General features: G+C 38.4%; 1 protein-coding gene across 15 annotated transcripts in view; it reads right to left on the bottom strand.

The window, feature by feature from the left end:
• LTBP1 (latent transforming growth factor beta binding protein 1) overlaps positions 1-25,968 on the bottom strand; it is a 456,484-nt gene that overhangs the window by 94,529 nt on the left and 335,987 nt on the right. For all 15 annotated transcript variants that reach the window (XM_024998486.2, XM_024998488.2, XM_024998487.2 and 12 more), the window contains 4 exons: positions 21,392-21,514; positions 15,472-15,594; positions 12,323-12,445; positions 4,203-4,325 (listed from right to left, as the gene is read on the bottom strand). In XM_024998486.2, coding sequence (XP_024854254.1) covers positions 4,203-4,325; positions 12,323-12,445; positions 15,472-15,594; positions 21,392-21,514 — 492 coding nt within the window. The remainder of the gene's footprint in view (positions 1-4,202; positions 4,326-12,322; positions 12,446-15,471; positions 15,595-21,391; positions 21,515-25,968) is intronic.

The raw sequence follows: 25,968 nt of genomic DNA, 5'->3' as shown, positions 1-25,968 counted from the left end.
CTATTTCTTAATATGATGCCACTCTGTGAAATCCTTCCCTTCTTTTGTAAATTCTCTGGTATCCTCTATGTTTGCTATCTACTGAAAATATCTTAGATTGTAATCTTTCCTGAACTCTGACCTTCTTTTACCCGTTAGCACTACTCTTTCTTTCCAACCTGCTGCCTGGAATCCGTTGGCCTCCACCTGGGCAACAGGTGCCCTAAAGTTCCACTGGCCTGGGGAGCAAGTCCAGGGTCGCTGTCCATCTGCCTTAGAGGTTATCTAAGACTACCTTCTTACTTTACCTATGACTCAATGTGACCTTCTCAAAACTGTCAGACTTTGCAACTTTGCATAGGGAATCGTGTGCATAAACATTTTTGCTTCAAGAGAAGTCACTGATTAACAAATAATTGTCTAAAAAGTCTATGACAGGAACTGTAGACGAATTCCCAGACTTTTTTCCAGGAAACCACCAAGAAAGAACAACATGAATATCTGGAACCAGAGAAACATATGCATTCAATTTGGGTTGTACTTATTGAGGCATTTCTAAACTATGCTGCTAGTAACTCAGCTGAAAGTCAGACTATATTTAAGTTGGGTTTCTTTCATGGGTCCGAGATTCCACAGAAATTCACAATTTGGCATGTGTAAGTCAAACTGTGAAACTGAGTATATTCTGAAGCTCAAATGTATGCCGCCACATTCCTAAAGAGACTATTAACATAGAATTTCCATGCTGTCTGTGTATCATAATTAATTGTCTTGAGGGAAGAGATTTTTACACTTTCAATTGAAAATGCCTTCCTGAATATGGACCTATCTTTAGATTATTAGGTAAGATGTAAACTTAATGCCTATCACACATTATTTTTCAAATATGTTCCATGATTATTCACATTGTCATAAATTACGTTTTCAGCATTAAAACAAACTGAAATCTATGCCCACATACAGAATGCTGACATGATCATGGGATTAAATAGAAGTAGGATACTAACTTCAAGCAGAGTGAAGGATCATAAACCTGCCTCCAGTGATGTGGCAAAGAGAGATGACTCAAAACAAGGTCAGTGCACAAGACATTATAAACAGCCTCTAATCAGAGTAGGTGGGTGATGGAGCAAATTCATATACTATTTTTTAAATGGTGCTATATCCCACTGCAGGAATATTCTTCATTAATTTGGATATAAGTTTTTCAAGTAGACATATTAGTTTATTCTGGAAATTGGGAGTCACCAATGTAACTGAGAATAAAGTCAATTTAATAATGATTTATAGTCAATAAAACATCATATGTTTGAAGCAGCCACATTTGAGCTCCTAAAAAATCTCAAACAAATTTTATATACTGAGAGAAGACAGTATAATTAATTAATCAGATGACTAAGTTGGTTTCTTATAATTTAACTCTAGAAGTACATAAACTTTGCAATATGAACTCATCGTCCATTTATACAAGACTTGGTTTTACTTCTATTTGGTCAAAACTTTATGACAAGAAGAAACAAAAAAAATTATTCCTAAGCCCAAATGTCTGTAATAAAAACAGGATTCAGAGGTTTAGGGGTATCTCTTGGCATTTTTATATAAATCAAGGTTCTATTAAGATTTAAAAGTCCCCCAAATGGAAATACTGTCATAAATTTACAATTCAAATCTTTCTTCTCAATTGTATTAAGTCCGAACACATTTAGTTTCTGTATTGGGAACACTGAAAATTTTAAGTTTACCTTGAAGGTAAATAAATATATACTCTCTAAGGTGCATGCTGCAGAACATTTACATCCTGGGATCAGTAAGGGCATTCATTTTAAAAGATCTTGAGGCAAAGGTCCATGCATTTTATATCTCAGGGACACAGAGCTGAATGTAGATAAGATACGTAGGGTAAATATTCTAGAACCACAGCTCAGAGAGTAGACACCATATTCCCTTTTTTAAGAATACTGTGATTTGGGACATGTGAGAGGAACATAAATTATGACAAACCAGAATTTTACAAGTCACATGTGTCCAGGAACAACAGATAAAAATGACTCCAACAAACTTTTATTTATATGTAATTTGGGCTATATGGAGATCAGCCCTGGGATTTCTTTGGAAGGAATGATGCTAAAGCTGAAACTCCAGTACTTTGGCCACCTCATGCGAAGACTTGACTCATTGGAAAAGACTCTGATGCTGGGAGGGATTGGGGGCAGGAGGAGAAGGGGACGACAGAGGATGAGATGGCTGGATGGCATCACCGACTCGATGGACATGGGTTTGGGTGAACTCCGGGAGTTGGTGATGGACAGGGAGGCCTGGCGTGCTGCAATTCATAAGGTTGCAAAGAGTCGGACACGACTGAGTGACTGAACTGACTAAACTAACTGACTGAGTTCCATAATGATGGAGGAACAATAAGAAAATTTATCCAGTATTATAAATAAATAAATAAGAGAACAGGTAAGTGTGAGTTTTCAATGGAAAAAGGCATGGGTTTACTAAGACTAATAATTATAGGAAAATTTGTGGGGTAATTAGGTGTAGCTAAAAATGTTGGAAGAAATGTGACTTTTTAATCACAACATAAAAAATAACTCTATGCATTATATTGGGGGGAAAAAATCACTGAATCTGTCTGCTTTCCTTTGGCTATACATGTAACAATAATTGGCATGGCAATGCAGAGAAAATAAAGGGGAAAGATCTTGGGTTCAAATCTCAGTTCAATTACTTCTTAGTGAGGAGCATGCTAATTAACATCTCTGAGCTTCCGTTACTCAATCACAAAATGGATAAAAGTTTCCTCCTCGAATCTCTACAAATCAAGTGAGGTAATACAGTAACTGGCACACAACAGGCATTTAGTTAAAGCCGTGTTGTGATCAGTGCTATGATCTTATTAGTACTTGTGTCCACTGTACAGTGAGTCCTCCTTTATCCCCAGAGAACACATTATAAGACCCCTAGTTGGATACTTGAAATTATGGATAGTACCAAACCATGTATACACTACTTTTTTCTTATATATACATATAATGAATCTTAATTGATAAATAAGGCACAACAAGAGATTAACAACTAATAATAAAATAGAATGAGAACAGTATACCAAAATAAAAGTTATGTGAACACAATTTCTCTCTCTTTCCAATTATCTTACTGTGCAAGTTTAATGTCTTTTTCATCTTATAAGGACTTAGCATGTACTGTGGCCATGACTTTTGCAGTCTGAGGGTCAACAACAAAAACAGAACGAATTTCTTCTCCTCTCTTCACAGTATCACAGATAAAAGATTTGTTCTTTTGTTGCCATTGATCTTAGCAACCTTAAAATAGGATTTTTTTTTTTTCTTAAGAATTTTCACTTCTTCAGTAAAAGAAAAAATACCCTATGGCTTCTTTTTGGTCTATCCAAATGGTGTGCATCACTACCCTTGTTCTCTGGAACCATTATGAGGTAAGATAAGAGTTGCTGGGACACAGGCACTATGGTACCTCAACAGCGGATCTGATGACGGTAGAGATGGCTACTAAGTGACTAACAGATGAGATGTGCTGCACAAAAGGATGATTCACATCCGGAGCAGGATGAAGCAGGATAGCATGAGATTTCACATACTCGTTAGAACAGCAAGCAATTTAAAATTTGTGAATTGTTTCTGGAATTTTCCATCTATTTTCAGACCACAGCTGACGGCAGGTAACAAACAGCAGATAAGGGGAGGAGGACAGCTGTTCGGGAGATCAAATGTGATAGCACTTTGCAAAAATATAAAATTCTGTCCTCTGTAATTATGACCAAATTATTAATAAGGCTTTTTGGGGGAGAGGGAAAGCTAGATACTGAGTAAAAACAGGGATCAGGAAAAACAAAAAAGCAGAAACATGTTATGGGACAAAATGAAATAGGCCCATGAAGGATATGTAAAAATGAAAAGGTAACTTAGAATGAAATACCAAGTTTGGCCAATGGAAGGAAAGTACAGCAAAGCACAGGTGAGCATAGTTACCACAGAATCACGCAAAGCTAGGACACAGCTCCAAAATGCACGAGTTTTAGTTAGTTTGGTGCAGTGCAAAGCAGGAACGTCCTGTACTTGATGTAGACTCAAAAAAATTATAATAATACTTATAAATAAATTATTAAAAATTTGCATCAGGAAGCAACACACAACTGAGTAATTATGTAAAGTATAATTTAAAAAGCAGAGAAAGAAGTTTACCTTGACATCCTTTATTGTCATTTAGCTGGAATCCATCTGGACAAGTACATTCATAGGACCCTTTAGTATTAATGCAGTCTCCTCCCTGGCAAACACTCTTGTCCTCCAAGCATTCATTGATATCTACAAGTCAATTTACAAGATGTATAAGACAAACTGTATTAAGAAAAAATTTTCCTTATCTTTACACACTAGACTCACATAAACGAACATTATTTTACATCTCTGGTAATGCATGATTTTAAATGAATGACTGTTTACCTTTTAGAGTTATTAAAAATGAAACATTTTGAAAGGATTTTAGCCTTTGAAGTTTGTACAATATAAATAAATGCTATACAAGATCCTGTATTACACATCACAGGAAAGATTTTAAAATATCTGGCATGCTCCCTGCCTCCAAAGAAAAATGATTGTACAAAAAAAAAATCCCCAAATTGTATTATAAAAGTAAACACAAAAATATTGAGTTGATTTATAAGTTCAAAATAATTTAAGAATTGTCAAAGATATATGTCACAAGAATAGTACCAACTTCCAGAGTCACATGAATTTAGAGAAAGATACTGTGAAGATTAAAGGTAGCTTGTGTAATAGAAGGAACTTACTTGAAGCCTTGACAGCAGCGTGAACAGTGGCAGAGTGGTAATAAGAGGAGTTTTTGGAAGGCAACGGAATGAGCAAAATCAGAAGTCATTTACTCAGAAGTTATCACAAACAGGTATAATGCTGTCTGGACTTCTTAAAAATGTAAAAACTTGTAACATATGTCCAACTAAAAACGGTTTATGTAAGCACTAATGAGTCTTGACTGTGAGCATGTAAGACAATTAATGACCCCACTCACTGCATGAACTTGAGGCAGATCTTTCACAAGGGTTGTTTATAACCTCAATTACTCCTATCAAAGTTCATTATTCCTAACACACTCCATGAGTCTCAATTCCGTTGTATGTGTAAGATTCAAATTATTAGCACTGAAGAAACCTAAAGGACAAAACCTTCTTTGTTCGCTCAGAATTTGGTATGTTATGGTATTGCTTGCAAATAAGATTGCTACTAAAATACAACTGCACTCATTTTACATGCTAGCAAGGTAATGCTCAACATCCTTCAAACTAGGCTTCAACAGTTCGTGAACCAAGAACTTCCAATGAATAAGCTAAATTTAGAACAGGCAAAGGAACCAGACATCAAATTGCCAACATCCATTGGATCATACAAAAAGCAAGAGAATTCTGGAAAAACATCTACTTCTGTTTTCATTGACTATACTAAAGCCTTTGCATGGATCACAACAAACTTTGGGAAACTCTTCAAGAGATGGGAATACCAGACCACCTTAACTGCCTCCTGCAAAATGTGTATGCAGATCAAGAAGCAACAGTAAGAACCAGACACGGAACAACCGACTGGTTCAAAACTGGGAAAGGAGTACATCAAGGCTGTATACTGTCACCGTGCTTATTTAACATCTATGCAGAATACATCATGTGAAATGCCAGGCTAGATGAATCACAAGCTGAAATCAAAATTGCCAGGAGAAATATCAACAACCTCAGATATGCAGATGATACCACCCTAATGGGAGAAAGTGAAGAGGAACTAAAGCTCCTGTTTATGAAGGTAAAAAGGCAGAGTGATAAAACTGCCTTAAAATTCAACATTCAAAAAACTAAGATCACAGCATCTGGTTCCATCACTTCATGGCAAACAGAAGGGGAAAAAATGGAAACAGTGACAGACTTTATTTTCTTGGGCTCCAAAATCACTGTGGATGGTGACTGCAGCCATGATATTAAAAGACTCTTGCTTTTTGGAAGAAAAGATATGACAAACATAGACAGCATATTAAAAAGCAGAGACATCACTTTGCTGACAAAGGTCAAAGCTATTGCTTTTCCATAGTCAGCTCTGGATGTGAGAGTTGGATCATAAAGAAGGCTGAGAACCCAAGAATTGATGCTTTCAAACTGTGCTGGACTTCAAGTGCTGGAGAAGACTCTTGAGAGTCCCTTGGACTGCAAGGAGATCAAACCAGTCAATCCTAAAGGAAACAACCTTGAATATTCATTGGAAGGACTGATGCTGAAGCTCCAATACTTTGGTACCTGATGTGAAGAACAGACTCACTGGAAAAGAACCTGATACTTGGAAAGACTGAAGGCAGGAGAAGAAGGGGACGACAGAGGATGAGATGGTTGGATGGCATCACCGACTCCATGGACATGAGTTTGAGCAAATTCCAGAAGATGATGAAGGACAGGGAAACCTGGTGTGCTATAGTCCATAGGGTCGCAAAGAGTCAGACAAGACTTAGCGACTGAACGACAACTAAAATACATGAAAATGCCCAGAACTGAATGTGAAGACTGTTGCAGCCTATTCTCCTTGCTGTCTGGTTGACAATGTGGGCACATGGAATTAAGTATTTCTCATAGAATCCGAACAAGTAATTAACTGCCCTCTGTACCATTCATGAGGCAGATAAAAGAGAAGCACCTTATAATTTCACTCTATGAAAAGAAATTATTATGAAGTTCACCCATTTTCAAAGTGTTTCTGAATACTGATCCTAAAATGTAAACCACAGCTGATGTGACTGTCACAACTAAAATAGTTTACTACGTTTTTAGTGTTTTTCCAACTTCATTTAAGTGTAATTTACATATTACAAATGCTTCTAAGAGTCCAATTCAATGAGCTCTGACAAATGTAAACACATGCTTGTAACCACCATCACAACCAAGGCACAGGCATTTCTGTATCAATTTATATCTCTTAGGATCCACTGTTGGATTCTTACACCATTGCAAATGCAACATTTTTTAAAGGGATGAATGAAACACCTTTCTAAGAACGTTATTCTGTAGTGACAAACATCAAGTCTGGAGACATTTTCCTTTGTCTTTTTGTCTAATCTCCATTCCTGTTAACCTTGTGCCTTGGGTGTTTTAATTGCCATCAAAGAGTCAGTAAAGGAAATATGCACAAATACAATGAAGAAAGATAATAGCACAGAGGACTAAGTGTCTCTTACAAAGCCTGAAGGCATCAACAACTGGTTTATTCACTGGTTAACTGACCTTTGGTGTATCAAGATTCCTAAAACAAAATTTAACTGGGAAAAGGCTCTTAGATATAAATTCTGTGAAAATAATTCTTAAGACCAAACTTTCTGCTAATTTCATGATTTTGAAGTAGTTGAGACAAATGGGAATATTCTAGTCTACTGTTGGTGGATCTTTGCCATAAAACATGTATTAAAGGAAAAATCTGGACCAACCATTACCAAAAAATGTACAGGCATTTCCAATGCCCCCAAAGGTTTACTTGTACCCCTTTTCTGTGTGGCTGCTTCTGGTCAGCGTAGTGTTTTTGAGTCATCCTGGTTTGTCACATGTATCAGTAGCTCTCCCCTCATCATTGCTGAGTAGTGTTCTGTTGTATCAATGTCTCCTGATTTGTTTACCCTTCTCCTATGCTGAGTACTTGGATTGCTTACAGTTTTGCTATTGTGACTGACATTTTTATTCATATGCAAATCTTTGTGTTAACATATGCTTTTCCTTGAGTAGATTCTGAGGGGTAGAATGGCTGGGCCACACAGTAGATTTAACTTCTGAAGTTTTCTAATGCGGTTGCATCGTTTTACAATCCCACCAGCAAGGTAGGAGAGTTCCAACTGTTCTATATTTATTCTAACAGCTTCACAGCCATCCTAATGGCAGAGAAGGCAATGGCACCCTACTCCAGTACTCTTGCCTGGAAAATTCCATGGATGGAGAAGCCTGGAAGGCTGTAGTCCATGGGGTCGCTAAGAGTCGGACACGACTGAGCGACTTCAGTTTCACTTTTCTCTTTCATGCAATGGAGAAGGAAATGGCAAACCACTCCAGTGTTCTTGCCTGGAGAATCCCAGGGACGGGGGAGCCTGGTGGGCTGCCGTCTATGGGGTCACACAGAGTCAGACACGACTGAAGCGACTTAGCAGCAGCAGCAGCAGCAGCATCCTAATGGGTGCTGAGTAAGAGATCCACATTTAGATTTACCTTTCTTTCTTTGCTCTTTGGGAAACTGAGACAAAATAAGAAACGGCACCTCTGACCATTAGCATTATGTGAAAAATTTCAAATCAAAATACAGCAAGTAGAATACCAAGGATATGAATTTAAGGAACAATACTCCATTACCTAGTATGCCCTAGCATAATGGAAATCTATCAGCTTTGTTCACCTCTCCCTAAAATAATTTTCTTTCACTTTCCAAAGTCTAGGAGAAATAATATATGTGAAGAAAAGAAAGCATTTTTAAAAGTTCAAAAACAACTGGACAGATTTTAAAACAGTTCATTACATTAGAATCTGGTTTAGTTTACATATTTTTGCAAGACCTCTAGAAAGTAAAAAAAAAAAAAAAAAAAAGAGTAGCTGGAATATTAAGAGAGCCCAATGTGGGATTGTCCAGCACCGAAGCTGAGGGTAATATGAAAGAGCGACTTCTTCTAGGAAAGAAAAGATTTCTTGTAGGAGCTGGCCATCAGGCTTTAAAGAAAGCACCAGTCAGTCGTGGTCACCTCTCCACTGAGACTGCTGCCAGTCACCAACGACCTCCACTTTGCTAAATCCCATCAACTTTTGGTCCTCATCTTGCCTAGCAGCAATGTTTAACACAGGTTCATTACTCCCTCTCTGAAATACTTTCATCTCTTGGATTCTGGTTTTCCTCCTTCACTTGCCACTTTTTCTCAATCCCCTTTGCTTGTTCCTATCACCTCTTCACTTCTAAATGAGGGACCATGACAGTCTTTGGACCACTTCTCTCTTAGCTACATACACTCCCATGTGATTCCATCCAACTTCATGGCTTTAAACACTGTCTACATGCTGATGAATCCCAGCTCAGAACTTACTGCTGAATTCCAAACACGTAAGTCCAATTGCCTTTCAGATATCTTCATTTGGATAGTCACCATAGGCATCGCAAACTTAAAATGACCAAGTTCCTAATTCCCTCCACAAAGGCTTTTCATGGAACACTCCCCCCATAATCAAATGTCATCATCTCAGACTAGCTGCTGCTTGCCTACTTATTTAAAACTCTCCCTCCTTCCCTCAGCACTCCTCATGTACCCTACTTTAATTTTCCACTTAACATTTATTGCTATTTAACAAACTATATAGTTCACTTATTTATCATGTTTATTGTTTTCTCCCTCACAAATGAAATGTAAGCTACCCAAGGGCAAGACTTTTTTTCTTGTTTAGTTTACTGCTGTATATCCTGCACCTAGAAGAGTGCCTGGCACATCCTTGTCACTCAAATATTTGGGTTTTTGTTTGTTTTTGTTGTTGCTGTTGTTTTTAAAAATTTACTGACCTAGTTTATTTATTTCTCTGTTGCCAGGTCTTAGTTGCAGTATGTGGGATCTTTAGCTGTGGCAAGCAAGATCTAGTTTCTTGATCAGGGATCAAACCCAGGCCCCTAGCACTGGGTGCGTGGAGTCTTAGCCACTCGACTACCAGGGAAGTCCCAAAAATTTGTTGAATAAATGCATAAAAGAATAAATGGGGGATGACTTTGACTTGGAAAGAAATGTCAGAAGGTAAGAAATACCAGCATTTCCCTGTTTCGACTTGGTCTGCAAAGAAATGACCAACAGAAAGAAGGGCTACAAGGAAGACAGAGTATGAATCTTTTTCTCAGGCTTTGCAAGGGACTAGCATACAGCAACCGCAAGTTACTGCTCCGAGGTAGGCACAGGGGCAGAGACTGTGCCTGGAGGAAGACAAATCAGAGGCAGAGCCTCTGAGGACTGAGATGCCAAACACCTCTAATAACCAGGACAACTGGCCACACAGCATCACAGACTGGGTGGCTACTGAGTGTGCTGGAGTAGAGAGCACACGGAGATTAGCGCAATACTCGGGATTCTGACTCCCATGAGCAGTCCAGCAGGACTGCAGGATGACAGTGTAAGAAAACACAGTCCCTGCCAGAGTTATTAGAAAAATATTACACATGTAAATATAAACGCCAACAAGAAAGATGGCTCTTCCTCTCACAGCTGCGAAAGGCATGTGAACAGTCACAGCTCAGTTAATTACAGCTGAGTACGATTAGGAAGGGTTGGAAACAGTGCTTGTTGGGCATTAGCAGGCTGAAGTCCTATTATCGTTTCAAAGGGAGCTCTGAAGTATTGAATGGACTCCAGTCCTATTTATAATCCAGAACAGTAGAGAAATTAGCCCTGATTTGAAGAGTCTGATGATATGCTTAAAAAGAAGGTTTCTTTCTATCTTTTGAAGATAATCTTTAGATATATTTTCCAATTTATTGTAGGGATATGGGTTATTTCGGATGTTTTGCTTCTTGGGTTGATTTTTATGATTTAAATTTTCTTTTAAAAAGTACCCATTTCAATGATTTGATCCAATATATTTTAGATACAAATGTACTACTGTCTTTTCATGTTTTAATTTGCTCTATACTGCTCAAATCCTTTTGGATTTCTAATTTTTTCTTTCTTCTGAGATTTACACGAAATTGGTCCATTTTATTACGTAGCTTTTTGTTTAATCAATTTCTACTTTTCTCTTTTGTACCTCTCAAATTTTTCTTTTTCTGAAAAGAAGCTTTCTTATGGAACATATATACTAATGATGACAAGCAAGCTGAGTAAAAGTTTTTATTTGGCTCTTCACATAATGGTTTTAGAATAAAAAATATTAGCCTCCTGGTGAAATGGTTACACATTAAAACAGCCAAAATAAGAGGGATATATCCCATAACAAGGACCTATTGCCCAAGATTTAGTCAGTGAGCTGGTTATCCTCTTGGCTAGGCCAGGACACAGGGCAGACAGAATACATACTAGGGTCCGTGTTGGTTTTCAGTGCCTTGGCATGTGCCCTGCCACCTACCCACTTCCAAAATAGACCCTTCCATGACTGGTTCCTGAGAATACGACTGCCTCTTCCATCCTGGAATGCCATTATGTCGAATCATCAACATTTACCCAGATATTGTCGTGTTCCCCATTCACAGTTTTCAGAAAATCAATTATTACTCTTTCGACTTATCACTTGATCATCTGCCTACTTTTTCAATAGGTACATTGATTACAACTTTTCACTGGTGGTATTAACTCTTCAAAGAACATTACCACCTTAGGATAAAATCCTAGAAGATGATTCACTGATTCAACAACAACATACATTTTAACACCTCGGAAACTGCCCCTACTTGCCCTCCAGACAAGTTGTGACTGTATGTATCAAGTTCTCTGGTCAGAGCAGAAGGATGCTATACAATACAGTTGGTCTTTCCCAACCCTTGGAACTGAAAAGTATTTGGAGCCACTGAAGTATGTGTCACAAAACCAGTCACTAAACGAGCTTATTCTCATCTATAAAACGTGGGGTTCAGAACCTCATGCATATTCTACCTAACTGTGTGAGGCAAACTCTGTTGTGTTCACATTCCTTGTTTCACAACTGATAGGATCTAACAGTAGCAAATCAGTAGATAAACTGGAAAAAAATGCCATTACTTGGGTGGACAGTGAACCCAGAGAATTCACAAGCACCAGGCTGGTGACAAGTGGCTACAGCAACCCCGACCACCTCAGAGGGGCTCTGAGCCAAGGCAGGTAGTGAAAGTGGGTGAAGACTCACAGTGGGATATCTTTTAGAAATATTTTATGTGAAAAGCTCTAAATTAAAGTCTGACTTTTAAAATTTTACAGTTATCTGGAAAATTAACTCATCTTTGCTTACTTGGACCGTTGGGACCACTTGTCCTGCACCCCAATGGATGCTATACAGAATGAGATACTCAGGATAAAGTATCCGTAGCTGAGAAAAGTTACACTGCTTCTTTACACACTTCGCTGGCATAACTTTTCTTAAAAACTGCTCCAAGCAGGGCAGACAAAACCTGGATCCTCGCATTTCTTTGCATTATTTGTGTGACCTTGGGCAAAATATCTCACAGGGATCAAAAGTCCTCAACCGTGAAGTCAAAAGTATGGGGTTGAGGACAGAAGCCAGGATGATGTTCAGACTTCCCTGATCCTGATTCTGGCATTTTATGATTCTGTAACCAAGAGCAACTCTCACCTTCACAGTGGTCTCCAAGGGCGGATGCTCTGTAACCATGGTCACAGACGCAGCGGAAGGAGCCCTCCGTGTTCCTGCACTGCCCGTTACTGCAGAGATGATGGTGCTGGCACTCATCAATATCTGTGAGCAAGAGAGTAAAAGGAAACTTAGAAGTGGTGCTTTAAAAGGGAGGTTTTTAAAAAATAGTTATTTGCCTGTGTCAGATGGGATCTTCGTGGCCGCATGCAGGCTTCTCTCTAGCTACGGTGTACAGGTCCAGTTGCCCTGCAGCATGTGGGATCTTAGTTCCCCAACCAGGGATCAAACCTACATTCCCTGTATTAGAAGGCAGATTCCTAACCACTGGACCACATGGAAATCCCTAAAAGTGAGTTTTTAATCATTCACGTAAAGGAGATCTGTAAACCATCTGATTTCTAATTCATTTAGAATCTTTATCATGTGACTCAGACTGAGCTCTAGTAAAAAGGTCACTCATTAATATTTCAGTAGGGAAACCCAGATGAGCAATGAGCTAAGAATCTGTACACATGTATCCACTGGGCACTGATGAGGGGCAAATGCTTGGCTGTAATCTGGGAATCACAATAAAGCTTCTTAGAACTCCTTCTAAAGATTCAAGTATAACACTCTGAGTTTAAAAGCACTATGGCCTATGATAGCCTAAAGCAGGGATCAGTAAGCTATAGCCTACCACTACCTATTATTGTTAATAAAGTTTTATTGGAAAATAGCAGCACACAATGGTCCTTCCCTGCTCTCAGCCTATCTGATACCTACGTTTGCTTTGAATCTTTCTTCCTCGATGCTCACATCTTCTGTAGAGATTATTTGTTCTGTAACCACAACCCTGAGCTCAGACTCACACATGTGCCTGCATCATATCCACATACAAAAGGCAAAGTAATGTATTCCATATATTTCATCACCTGCTTTGACCATTAGATTTTAAGTTTCTTGAGGCAGAGCCCATGTCTACCACGCTCTTTACTGCTCTTCAGATAACCTAGTATTTTACCAATCAGCGGGCACTTAATTCATGTAGGTCGCTGATAAACTTTGTTGATTATATTTACACATATGGGCCTACTGGCAACGTGATTATTTATTTTTAATTGAAAGATAATTGCTTTACAATATTGCATTGGTTTCTGTCATACATCAACATGAATCAGGCATGGTATACATATGCCCCGCCCCTCTTGAACACCCCTCCCACCTCTTCCCACCCCTCTAGGTTGTTACAGAGCCCCAGTTTGAGTTCCCTGAGTCATACAACAAATTCCCGTTGGCTATCTATTTTACATAGGGTAGTGTATGTTTCCATGCTACCCTCTCCATTCATCCCACTCTCTCCTTCCCCCATCCTCCCATGTCCATAAGTCTGTGCTTTCCGTCTGCACCTCCACTGCTGCCCCACAGATAGGTTCAACAGTACCGTCTTTCTAGATTTCATATATGCGTTAATACACGATATTTTTCTCTCTATGACTTACTTCACTCTGCATAATAGATTCTAGGTCCATCCACCTCATTAGAACTGACTAAAATGTGTTCCTTTTATGGCTAAGTAATATTCCATTGTATATATGTACCATAGTTTATTTATCCATTCACCTGTCAATGGATACCTAGGTTGCTTCCATGTCCTAGCTATTGTAAACAGTGCTGCAATGAACAGTGGAGTACGTGTGTTTTTATTTCTTTTTTCTCAAATTTTGGTGTGACCCTATTGCTAACCTGGTGAGTGATTCTCCCGTGTCTGACTTCTCTCTTGGAGTGACATCACAGGCTCTTCAAAAGAAAGGCCTGTGAACACGATAGCCTTATTATATTATGTGTGGACCTCTACTCTTACCATACATTCATTTGCACAGTCCAGTATTCATAAAATAAAGAACTTTGAGAGGGACTAGAATTAAGAACAAATCACCTAATTAATCTGTGTACATGAGTGTGTTTGTATGTGTCCGATCAGTCTTCACCGCTAGGTTAGGTACTGTAATGACTTTCCATATTCTAGAAAGGGATAATAGAAGAAGGTTATGATACTATTGGTAGATCGCTTTATAGTATCATTATACCTTGTCTCTTTTATAACACTACCTCAGGAGACCTTTCTACTCATTAAATATCTTAAGTTTACATACAGACATGGATAGAAATTGCTTCCTTATAATAAAATAACTGATTATGTGCAGTGTGTATTCTGTTCTTAAATGACATTTCTTGTCAAGAATTCTGGATATCTGTGCTTGTCACAGGCAATACCACAGCATCTTTAAATTCAGGAAACATATCCTCCTTCCTGAGAAGTACAGTACAGTTAACCCTTGAATGATGCAGAAGTTACAGATACTGACCACCGCACAGTCAAATGTCCACATTTAACCTGACAGCTTGTCTTCTGTATCCACGTTTCTATATCTGAGGATTCAACCAACCACTGATGGTGTAATACTCTAAGTATTTACCAAAAAATCTGCAAATACATGGACTCATGAAGTTCAAACATGTGCTGTTGAAGGGGTCAACTTGTAATTCTGTATGAAGTTCAATGAAAAAAACTAACTTTTTAAAGTCTAAGGTCAACCCCAGCAAGGCCCAGAACCCTCACTGTCACCTGTAGGAACAGAGCACACTGCACAGACTGTATCCCTGAGCACAAGGCAGACACTATTTCAGTCTGCCTGAACAGTCTTCTTTAGTGATTTTTTTTTTTTAAGGAAGGAATTTAAAAGCTTAATGCACACAAAAACTAAATCACTAATATTCCACAATGTAATACCAGGCAGACATAATTCCTTTAAGTAAATGTTAATCCTATTGTGTGAAACTTTCATGTAATTTTAATAGAATTGATTTTCTGCATATAAGGAATTACACAGGGAGCAACCATTTTTCTTTCCAATAGTAATGCCAGCCACTGATCACTAATACCATATTTTTCAAATTCAGCCTTTTTAAATCCTGTTTCATTGATTTCCCTGACTTAAGTGTAAGTGCCTTGCTTTCTGGCACAATAACACAATCATCTGGGTAGTTTCTCAGGAACACACTGACACATTTGCTTTACTGAGTGCACATTTTTTTAAGGCAGGTGCCTTAAACTGAAATCACAGCAGTTCATGTTGCCACACACCTACCTTCACATTGGTCTTTTGCTGCTGACAGCTGGTAGCCCTGCCCACAGGTACACCTGAAGGAGCCGTCGGTGTTTTTGCACTGCCCATTCATGCACATAGTCCCTTGCTGACATTCATCAATATCTGTAAACACAGTGACAATTGCTTTACATTAAGTCTTACATCTAAACACCTATTGGCTCAAGTTTGAGACCCTAATCCAAGCTACTGCCTTCTAAGCCTCCCATTTCCAGGGTGGACTTTTATGGCATGACCCAAACAACAGAAAATTTTCAATAAACATTAAAAAAGAAGTTTTGCCCCCTATAATGCATCCTAGGGTTATTACTGCAAAAATAATAGTACTTCTGCTATGTGATGCATGATATATTTTAATTTGAATCAGCCCACCGATGTTCTTCATATCAACTTCAGTGTGCTGGACTATAGAAAACAAATAATTACAAATAGATGATAAATTATGATGAAATAAAAGTGCGTTCAATACAACATCAAGCTCTTTGCCATGTCTCTCTCTCTCACTCTGGGTATAACACAAACATAATAGGAAATATTTTACAGTTGATAAAGAAAGAATCTCAAGCACAAAACAATGGCTATGAAGCAGCTTGCTGACCTATGGAGTTTCAAGAAAGAAGGCAGAATTAAAGCTCTACCAAGAATTTTAGAAATAAAACCAGAATGGAGGCAGTTGTGGAGGGAAATAGGCACTTGTACTATATTAGAAGAAGCTGAAAAAGTGTAAGATCAAACAGTTGTGTTAAAGGACACTGAGCTTATTTTCAAAGTAACAAGGAGAGCCAAGAGAAATGATCCTGTTTTGATGACAGATGTTGGAAAGTCAAAGAGAAAGTGATGAGTGAGGAGTTTTCAAAATACCTTGCGTAAACAAAAAGCTATTGACTGAGAAAGAACGTAATTCTTTGTAAGTGTTCTAATCGTGGAAATGAATTCACATAAATGAAGAAAAGACTGGACTCATCAGTAACTTGAACACGAGGCTGAAGCAGCACTTATTTTCTGAATGTTTTTGTTTGGACATGAGGTTGATCCAGTTTAACTGGGTGACTCTGTCTTGTCTTGTCTATGCAGATACAGCCTCAGAATGTCCTGCTGAGTAGCTACTCAGTGTGTGAGAGTTCATGATGATTAAAATGTGGTAGTATTGAACTTCACCACCTGCACTATAGGTTTGTTGTGAGAATTACTGGAGAGAACGGATGAAAACACACCAGCCCTATACTCAGAGTGGGAGAAAGAAGTCCTAATCTAAAAAGGAAACCAGGTCCCAAAGATTAATGTCTGACTATTGCTTCCTTGGAGAAGGCAATGGCACCCCACTCCAGTACTCTTGCCTGGAAAATCCCATGGACAGAGGACCCTGGTGGGCTGCAGTCCATGGGGTCGCTAGGAGTCGGACACAACTGAGCGACTTCACTTTCACTTTTCACTTTCATGCATTGGAGAAGGAAATGGCAACCCACTCCAGTGTTCTTGCCTGGAGAATCCTAGGAATGGGGGAGCCTGGTGGGCTGCCGTCTATGGGGTTGCACAGAGTCGGACACGACTGAAGTGACTTAGCAGCAGCAGCATTGCTTCCTTCCGAAAATATCCTATTATTTAATAAAATGCATCTACAAGTTTTTGCCAGGAGAACTCAACCAACTGCACAGTCCTTTCCCTTAAATATTACTGACAATTACCTGCTTCCTAAGCAAAGTTGCATTTAACCGCCAGTTAGGCATTATTAACCTTTTGAATTTTACCCTGATACAAGCAAGGTGAGTCAGGTTATCTCACATAACCTGAAAAAGCTCACATTGACTATTAATGTATTCAGAGTTCAGGAATTTGTTTCTGATTTAATTTCTTCTAGCAGTTAGTTTACTAGAAACTTTTGTTTCACTTCTTGTGCAATCAATCCCTTCTTTTGTATATAATTCCTAGCTGTCAACCATTGACTACCAACAGAGAAATTAAGAATTTTGTCTTGTGAATGATTCAACACCTTTCCAAAACACTCAGTCTACTAGCTTTTTAAGTGGTCGTCAGCAAAGAGGAGCCCACATCATATTTTCTTTCAGCACATTTTATAAAATACTTGAGACATCAGTTCAAGAACTTAAGACCAACAAAAGCTCATGTAGCTGGTTGGATCTCATGTAATGTCTGACAACATTTTTAGTGCTTTGGCCTCTTTCTGATTTTCTCAAAGAGGATGACAAACTAAGCATTCCCATGTGAAGATGTCTGCTGCAAGAACATACCCTCCATGCCAAGTACTGTCAGGGTACACCAGACATCCTACATAAGTTACTCATTTATGTTGGGAAGACTGTCAGAAGTAATTCATTATAAGTAATGATACATACATTTGGAATAACTCCAGGCAACTCTGTTATCTTGAATAAGGTGATCTCTGGGTCTTTAAAAGGACCAAGGGGAACGAAGGCAGCATAATTCTATGCATTTAAGGAAAAAAAAAAAGCATCTTTTCCTTTATTGATTGAGATATAAAATTTCTATACAAAAGAACACTTTCCAATAAAATAGGCATGTGGGACAAATGTCTTCTCTCCCTTGTGCCAAGGGATGAATAGAGAATATTATATTTCATAAAAGGTACTTTTCTTTAAAGGACTTTTTGCACATATTACTATGATAAATTCTGATAGGAGTTAAAATAGAGGCTATCTCTAGTTATTTATACATTTAGGACATATACCAGTAAAGTGTACAAAGAGATGCAGAGATACAAAAAGATTCAAACAAGTAATGGATTAATACTGGCTTGGCTAAAAAGTTTGTTCAGATTTTTCTGTAACATCTCAGGAAAATCCAAATGAATATGTCAGCCAATCCAATACATTAGATAATGTATTAATATTTACAACCTGAAAAGAGTTAGGGAGGTGAAGACACTGATAATAGTTAGGACTATCAACAGAATGAAACTGGCAGTTACTGCAGTGCTGGAAAACAGATTTATGTTCTGAGCAGAATCTGGCATCTGTAAGTTGATGTCGTTTGGGAAAGATTAGAAAATAAAGAGAAAGGATGTCATACAATGTATTATTGTGAAAAGGAAGGACATTGGGGAGTAAGAAACACAACCAGTGAGTATGCAGGTTTCTCAAGCAGGTGGTGGGGACCTTGCCTGATCTTATCCCAGGCTGTAATGGAAAGACACCGGGAAAATGAGAGAAGAGGGCACGCTTAAGTGGCAAGTGGAGAAAACAGTTCTTTCCCACCTCCAAGTTTTGATATGTGCTGCTTCCTCTGCCTACTAAGGTTCTCCCCTCTGCACTCAATATTTTAAAACCAAGTTCAAATAGCAACACCTCTGTAAAGCCTTCTCAGGAGCATGCAAGTAGAATTAGTCACACAGTACCTGGCTGCAACAGGACTTTGCACATGCCTATTACTTGGTGAATAACACCATCCACCACAGAATGTCATGCTCTGCCTCTGCCTTCTCTCATCCTCCACGTATTACCTCCATATTTCTCCAGTATCTCGTTATCCTATTATCTCACACAATTCTCACATCAACCCTCCTAGGTGCCATTACTGCTACCTTCCTGCAGATGAGCAAGTAAGGCTTGGTGAAATGAGATTACTTATCCATGCTCACACAGCTCCAGGCTATCCAAACCAGAATATGATATACTGCATTTAAAAAAAATCCAAAAACTAAACTCCAAATTTATTTGGATTTCACCAGTTTTTCCATTCAGGCCCTCTTTCTATTCCAGGATCCTATCCAGGGGACCACATCATGTTCAGATGTATTATCTCCTAGTCCTTCCTTGTTTTAACAATCTTAATTGCCTTGAGGATATGGGCCAGGAATCCATAGTATGTCCCCAATTTGGACTTGCCTCGTGTTTTTCTCATGATTAAGACTGGAGTAAGAGGTTTTTGGAAGAACAGCAAGAAGGTAAAGTGTCCTGGTCCTCATATGTCAGGAATACATGACATCACTGGTGACTTAACTTTCATCACTTAGTACTTTGTGAACTCTAATTAGCTGTTGCAGCTATGCATCTCTTTCAATGAATAATACATCTTTGAGAGATTATAGTCTCTTGGTAACATATGCAGTGCCTGGAATGCATTGGTTCCTTGATACACTTGACAGAAAGGATGAATAGAAGCAGCCGCCCTGCACAGTGTCCCAGAGACTGGAACATACAAGTGTTCCTAGGGGGTGATAGCAATTGATGGTGTGAATTCTGGAGTGGGAAGCAGACAGATTAGAGAGGAGCAGGCTCATTTGGGATGGCAATGCCAGGAGGAAGAAGGTGGTCATGAGTTATTCATTCAACATGTATTAACTCTGCATTTTCCCTCTACAGCATTTAATTCCTGAATTTTAGAGATGACATGATTTTGGGAAACCTGAGATTGTTTTTCCAAGGTTGTACAGTGGATCACTGGAAGATCACATAGAAAAATTCAAATGTCTATGAATCTGCCCGTGGAAGATGCTTCAGTTCTTACAGGTCTATAGTAGGGTATCTGTTTACTGTTTCCCTACCACAGTGACAAATTAATTACCACCCTGCTGCTACTGCTAAGTCACTTCAGTCGTGTGCGACCCCATAGATGGCAGCCCACCAGGCTCCCCCGTCCCTGGGATTCTCCAGGCAAGAACACTGGAGTGGGTTGCCATTTCCTTCTCCAATGCGTGAAAGTGAAAAGTGAAAGGGAAGTCGCTCAGTTGTGTCCAACTCTTAGCGACCCCATGGATTGCAGCCTACCAGGCTCCTCCGTCCATGGGATTTTCCAGGCAAGAGTACTGGAGTGGAGTGCCATTGCCTTCTCCCAATTACCACCCTAGACCCTTCACTTTCACTGAGACAGCAAAGAAAAGAAAAAGGTTTACTTATTTCCTCTTCCTTCCTTTGAAAGAGCATCCTTTAAGTATAAAAGTGATGGAAGACAGCAGAAAGGAAACAAATTAACCACAGAGAAGATGAAAACTTCTTTAAAATTACTTTAAAAATTAGAGAAATCATGGGCAAATTACACTAATATTCTAGAGGAAAGTGTATATATTAAATATATACATATATATGTATCTGTTATATATAACATGTTCATATACACTGACTTAAAAACTTGACTAATGGTAAAACATATTAACAAATATACAAAAGAGGAAATACAAATGCTTAACAAATACATGATTAAGTATGTAATAATAAGTGTTCACACATTTTAAAGTTAGAAAGTAGTGTTCTATTGAAATAGTTAAACACAGAGCACTTTGCCCAATTATTCCACCTTTACAAAATCTGAAGAACAGAATGAAAATGCAAAAACAGCAATACACTGGAATATTACACTGCCTTTAAAACTAATGTCTGAAACAAGTTATTAATGAAAGATGCTCATGATATACTATTAAATAACAATAAGCAAGACTGAAAACTGGACACAGTACATAATCTTAATGATACAAAACATCCTTGAGATATGAATATCCACAAATGAGGCTGAGAGATTATCTATTTTACCTTTCTGCATTTGCTACATTTTCTATAGCAAATGCATTTTTAATAGCAATGTTATTAAAATAAAAAATTATATATCACATAGTTTATCTATTTAAACTGTACAATTCAATAGTTTTCAGTATATTCACAGAGTTGTAGAACTGTTTTTACAACTAGAAAAAAACTAAATAGATCTGTGGTTTATAGATGTTCTCAAAAAATTCACTGTTTTTCTCTATGTAAATAAATAGGAATTTAACCACCATGAGGATTCACTTTCAGAGACCAACCAACATGTGCTCTAGGAAGCCCAGTTAAATAAATGACAAGTCGTATGGTTTCCTTTCTTAAAGCTAGTTGCGCTAACACGTTTTTAAGTGTAGTTCAAATAAAATGAGAAATCTGATCGCACTACTTACCTTCACAGTGCTTGTGGTCTGGAGTTGGGCTGTAGCCCTTGTGGCATGAACACATGTAGGATCCTTCAAGGTTGGAGCAAGTACCATTTGTGCAGATCTTTGGTTCCAGGCATTCGTCCACATCTTAAAGAATGTGGCATAATGGAAAAGAGGGGGAAAAAAAAGAAATAAAACATGAATTATTTGAATGTGGTTAGAAATGGAAACAGTGGGTCTTCAAAAGAGGGGCAGATTCTTTAAGATAAGCTTTCGAATTAGCTCTTTAGGAGGAAAAGAAGCTCTGGTATGAGGTGCACATATAATGGTTTCGTGGCTTTATTTACTTTCTGCAAAATAACTCTAAAAAGGAACCAAACATGCTCTGAATAAATTCAGTGGAAGGCTTACTGTGGAAGAGAGGGAGGAAGAGAGGATAGCTGTAGAGCAGCATCCCCTACAAGATAAAATATTCCAAAGAATCACAGATGTGTGGAGGTCTAGTTAGGGAGCTGATGAATTTCAGTAGAATGTGAGGCATCACTGAAGCAAGATACATGACTCATGACTCTGGGAAACTGTGGGAAAATCTGTAACAGGTGAAAAAAAAATCTTTCAAAAATTCTAAGATGGCATTGAATCTGATTAAGAAAAAAAAAATCTAGGGGACAAACAAAATAAGACTACTGGGTAGTCTGAAGGTGGAGTACAGGCAGAAGAGGCAGATAATGTAGCTAATGTTTATCAAGCACTGACTGTCTAAAGTCACTGAAGGCTTTACATATATTCTCTCACTTAATGGTAACAAAATCCACATGGGCTAACAATTCACAGAGGAAGGACCTGAGATTTAGAGAAGTTCAAAGCTTCTCACATAGTTGTCCAAGGTCCAAGGTCACATAGTTAGAAATTGATGGCTCAGATTTGAACCCAGTCAGCCTAACTCCAAAGACCATCTTTTAAACCTGACTATGAGGTTCTGGCATAGGCAATGTTAAATCTAGAGATGGAAACAGTTGAAGAGAGAAAGTATGACTTTGTTTTTATTATTTGCTAACACAGCATTATATCAATAATCATTATCTAATCATTCACTGATCTCATTCAACAAACATTCGTTAAGCTCCTACTAGGATACTGTTAATTCAAAAGGAAAAATCTGAGTTCTGTGCCCGATCTGAATGCCCCAGGGTAAGTCCACTGTATATTGCAGTAAAAAGGCATATAATGAGCATAAACAACCAAAAATTTAAAGAAAAACTTTAACTACAAAAAGTACCCAAAATACACAAAGCATCAAAATTTATGCTTAATTTTACAATGGCCTGGAGAAAGGAACGGCAACTCACTCCAGTATTCTTGCCAGGAGAATTCCATCAATAGAATAGCCTGGTGGGCTACAGTCCATGGGGTTACAGAGAGTCAGACACAACTGAGTGACTTACACTTTACAATGGTCTATAACTTAATCAAGGTCTTTCATACATAAAGCAGAAAACAGTGGAGAGGGAAAGGCTCCTGATTATATCCATTTCATTTCACGATGCTCACCACAAAAGCAATACAGCTTTCCACTTCAGTATTAACAGAGAATCATGAACACATTAGCAGAAACCTAGTTTTAGGTCAGCGACCATTCATTTGTATTGTAATTCACTAAAATGAAATCTTTCTTATTATGGAATTCAGAAATAGAGTATTATCAGTAATTATCATTAAATAATGCACAGGGACATCTTGTATGTGTGCACCATATGCATACTGAAAACAGCCAAGTAACTGACACTGCCTAGGTATTCTACTGCACTTTCACAATATCACTAATTATGGTAAAGTGACCCTAACTCCATGACAAATGGAAATATCACTTTCAACTGATCAATTATCCAACCTTTCTTTGGCTGTGGGAGTCCACTCTCGTAAATACTGAAAGCAAACTACTTGAAAGAAGAAGCCAAAGATCGGAGCCAAAATAAATAAAGGGACAGAATGAACTTAGATACTAGGCATGGAAATTCCAACAGCAATGTGAAAATGTTATGTCTAGGTTCTGGTTTGGTTTCAAATATGTTAAGTTGAAAATTGTATGAACTGCTCCCTTTAATCATACATGGACCAGAGACTGCAGAATAGAAGAGTAAAATTAATTTCTAAGACCATATTTTCTCTTGAAGCAAATTAACAGGCATTGCAGATTACCATTCATGAGATACTTGAATAAATTCTATTTTGCCAGGCAACTACCATGATTAACAATGAACCAGAACACTCTGAAATATCTAGGAGAGCTTGATGTGTTTATTTCCTTCTTTACTTGCCACAGTCATAACTGCATGGAACCAGAATCCTGTGGATAGAAGAGTTTGAATAGTTTGAATTGAATAAGTACATAAGCTTAGTGGCACTTATGCTCTTAAGGAAACAAATGTTATATAGTAAAATATCATTAAAAATTCTTTGATTTAGACTCAAAAGGCAGATATATCCAGCTATAAAATAAGTTAGTCATGGGGATGTAATGTGCAGCATGGTGGCCATAGTTAACAACACTGAATTGCATACTTGAAAGCTGCCAAAAGAATACAGTTGGCCCTTGAAGAACATGTGTTTGAATTACATGAGTCTACTTACACACAGCTTTTTTTTTTTTTTTTTTCCAGCAGAAAATACTACAGTACTACACAATCTGCAGTTGGGAGCAACCACAGATGCAGAAGGTGAACTATAAGTTACATGCAGATTTTCAGCTGCACAGAGGGTTGGTGCCCCTAATGCCCACATTGTTCAAGGGTAAACTGTGGGTCTTAAAAGTCCTCATCACAAGAAAAAAAAATGAAACTATGTATGGTGATGGATATTAACTACACTTATTATGGTGATCACTTTGCAATGTATACAAATATTGACTCATTTTGTACACCTGACATATAATACTCTCTCTCAATTATACCTCAATCTTAAAAAAAGAATATATAGAAGGAAGGTGTCTAAAATGGAACCTCATTTGGTGGATGCAAAAGAAATGAATACACTCAGTTTTGTATCTTTAGCCAGACCTCTCTCCTTAACTGCTCATCCCCACACTTTGTTGGTTAGTCTACTGGGACATCTCTATTTGATGTCACTCAGGCACCTCTGAGTCCTCATGGCCGAAACATCTTTCTCTTGCCTTCTCTCTATGCTGTCTCCCGGGTCAATATAGGTTACCCCTATCCATTTAAACACACAAATCAGAAACTTGGGAGTCATCCTTTCTAGATTCCTTCCTCTCTTTCTTTCCCCACATTCAATTTACTACAAAGTCACATAAATTCTACTACCCAAATGTCTCTCAAATACACCCAACTTTACTTCATTTTTGCCACTCCCAATCTCTCATATGGGTTACTGGCATCATCTTTTATCTCTCTATTTAAAGTCTTTCCCTATCATATCCATTATCCAGCCTGCAGCCAGAACAATCTTTCTAGAACACAAATCTGGCCAATGATGTTGTTGCTCTACTTTAAAAACTTTCAATAGTTTCCAATGTTCATCAATTTAGTCAAGGATACAAACTTGTGGGGCCCTGAGTGGTACCGACAGAAGGTCAGGTTCCCACAGTTCCTACCTCTAACCCTTGGGAGAAACAATGCCATAGGAAACAAGGTGGTCATATCTACCCTATCATCCGTCACCGATTATCCACCTCTTACCCCAAGTCAGAGGAAGATGATTGTATCTATGTTTTCTATATTGGAGCTCAAAACTCATTCTAGCATTACAGTCTAGCATTACAGAAGAGCCATATCACCCAACTTCTTACACAAATACATGATGAGTTCAAAAAGGACACTGTCCATAGAAAACTGGGTTACAAATTCAAAAAACCAATTTACCAATGGGACTTGGGGACATAATCTGGCACTTGCCATTCAATAAATTAATTAAACCTCCCACAGCAAGGAAGTTCCCAGGAGTTATGAATCCACCTCACTATACTATCATCCACTCTGAATTGATCCTTCTTGTCTACAATACCTTCATATGTCTCTCACAAATGCCTGCTGAAAACTAGATATTCCATGAGTACAGGATTTCCTGATCTCCTTTCCTAATAATCCTATTAGAAGAGGCAGTCAGGACAGTCTGGCATAATTTGTGTCCTTAGTGAACCCTGGCTAATTCTTATGATCATCACATCCTTTAAAAAATGTTTCACTTCATCATTGAAATCCTGCAGTCTACAGTTCTTTGTCAAGAGCAACATGAAGTTCAATGGTCATTAGTTCCTGAACTCCACCTTCTTTCTTCTTTGGGAGAAATGAGCACATTAATCTCGCTCTAGCTTCCTGGCAACTTTCCATCCTCCACAGTTTCACAAAGATGATTCCCAGCTGGCCAGCAATCCCACCTGCAAATTCTCTCATTGCCTTGAGAGGTAGTTCATCTGGGTCAGGAAGCCTTTTGAAATTTCCCTTTTTAGTATCCTGGGAACACGCCAGTCTGCCTGAAGCCCTTCCCTGGTGGGCGGGACCTGTAAGGTGCTGAGAACATCCAGGGGCCACCTTCCCATGAGTCAGCCCATGGTGGTGCTGCCCCCTATCACTCCACCCATCAGT

This window comes from Bos taurus, chromosome 11 (assembly GCF_002263795.3).
Source record: "Bos taurus isolate L1 Dominette 01449 registration number 42190680 breed Hereford chromosome 11, ARS-UCD2.0, whole genome shotgun sequence".
NCBI lineage: Eukaryota > Metazoa > Chordata > Mammalia > Artiodactyla > Bovidae > Bos > Bos taurus.
This window is presented reverse-complemented; position numbering and strand designations above follow the sequence as displayed.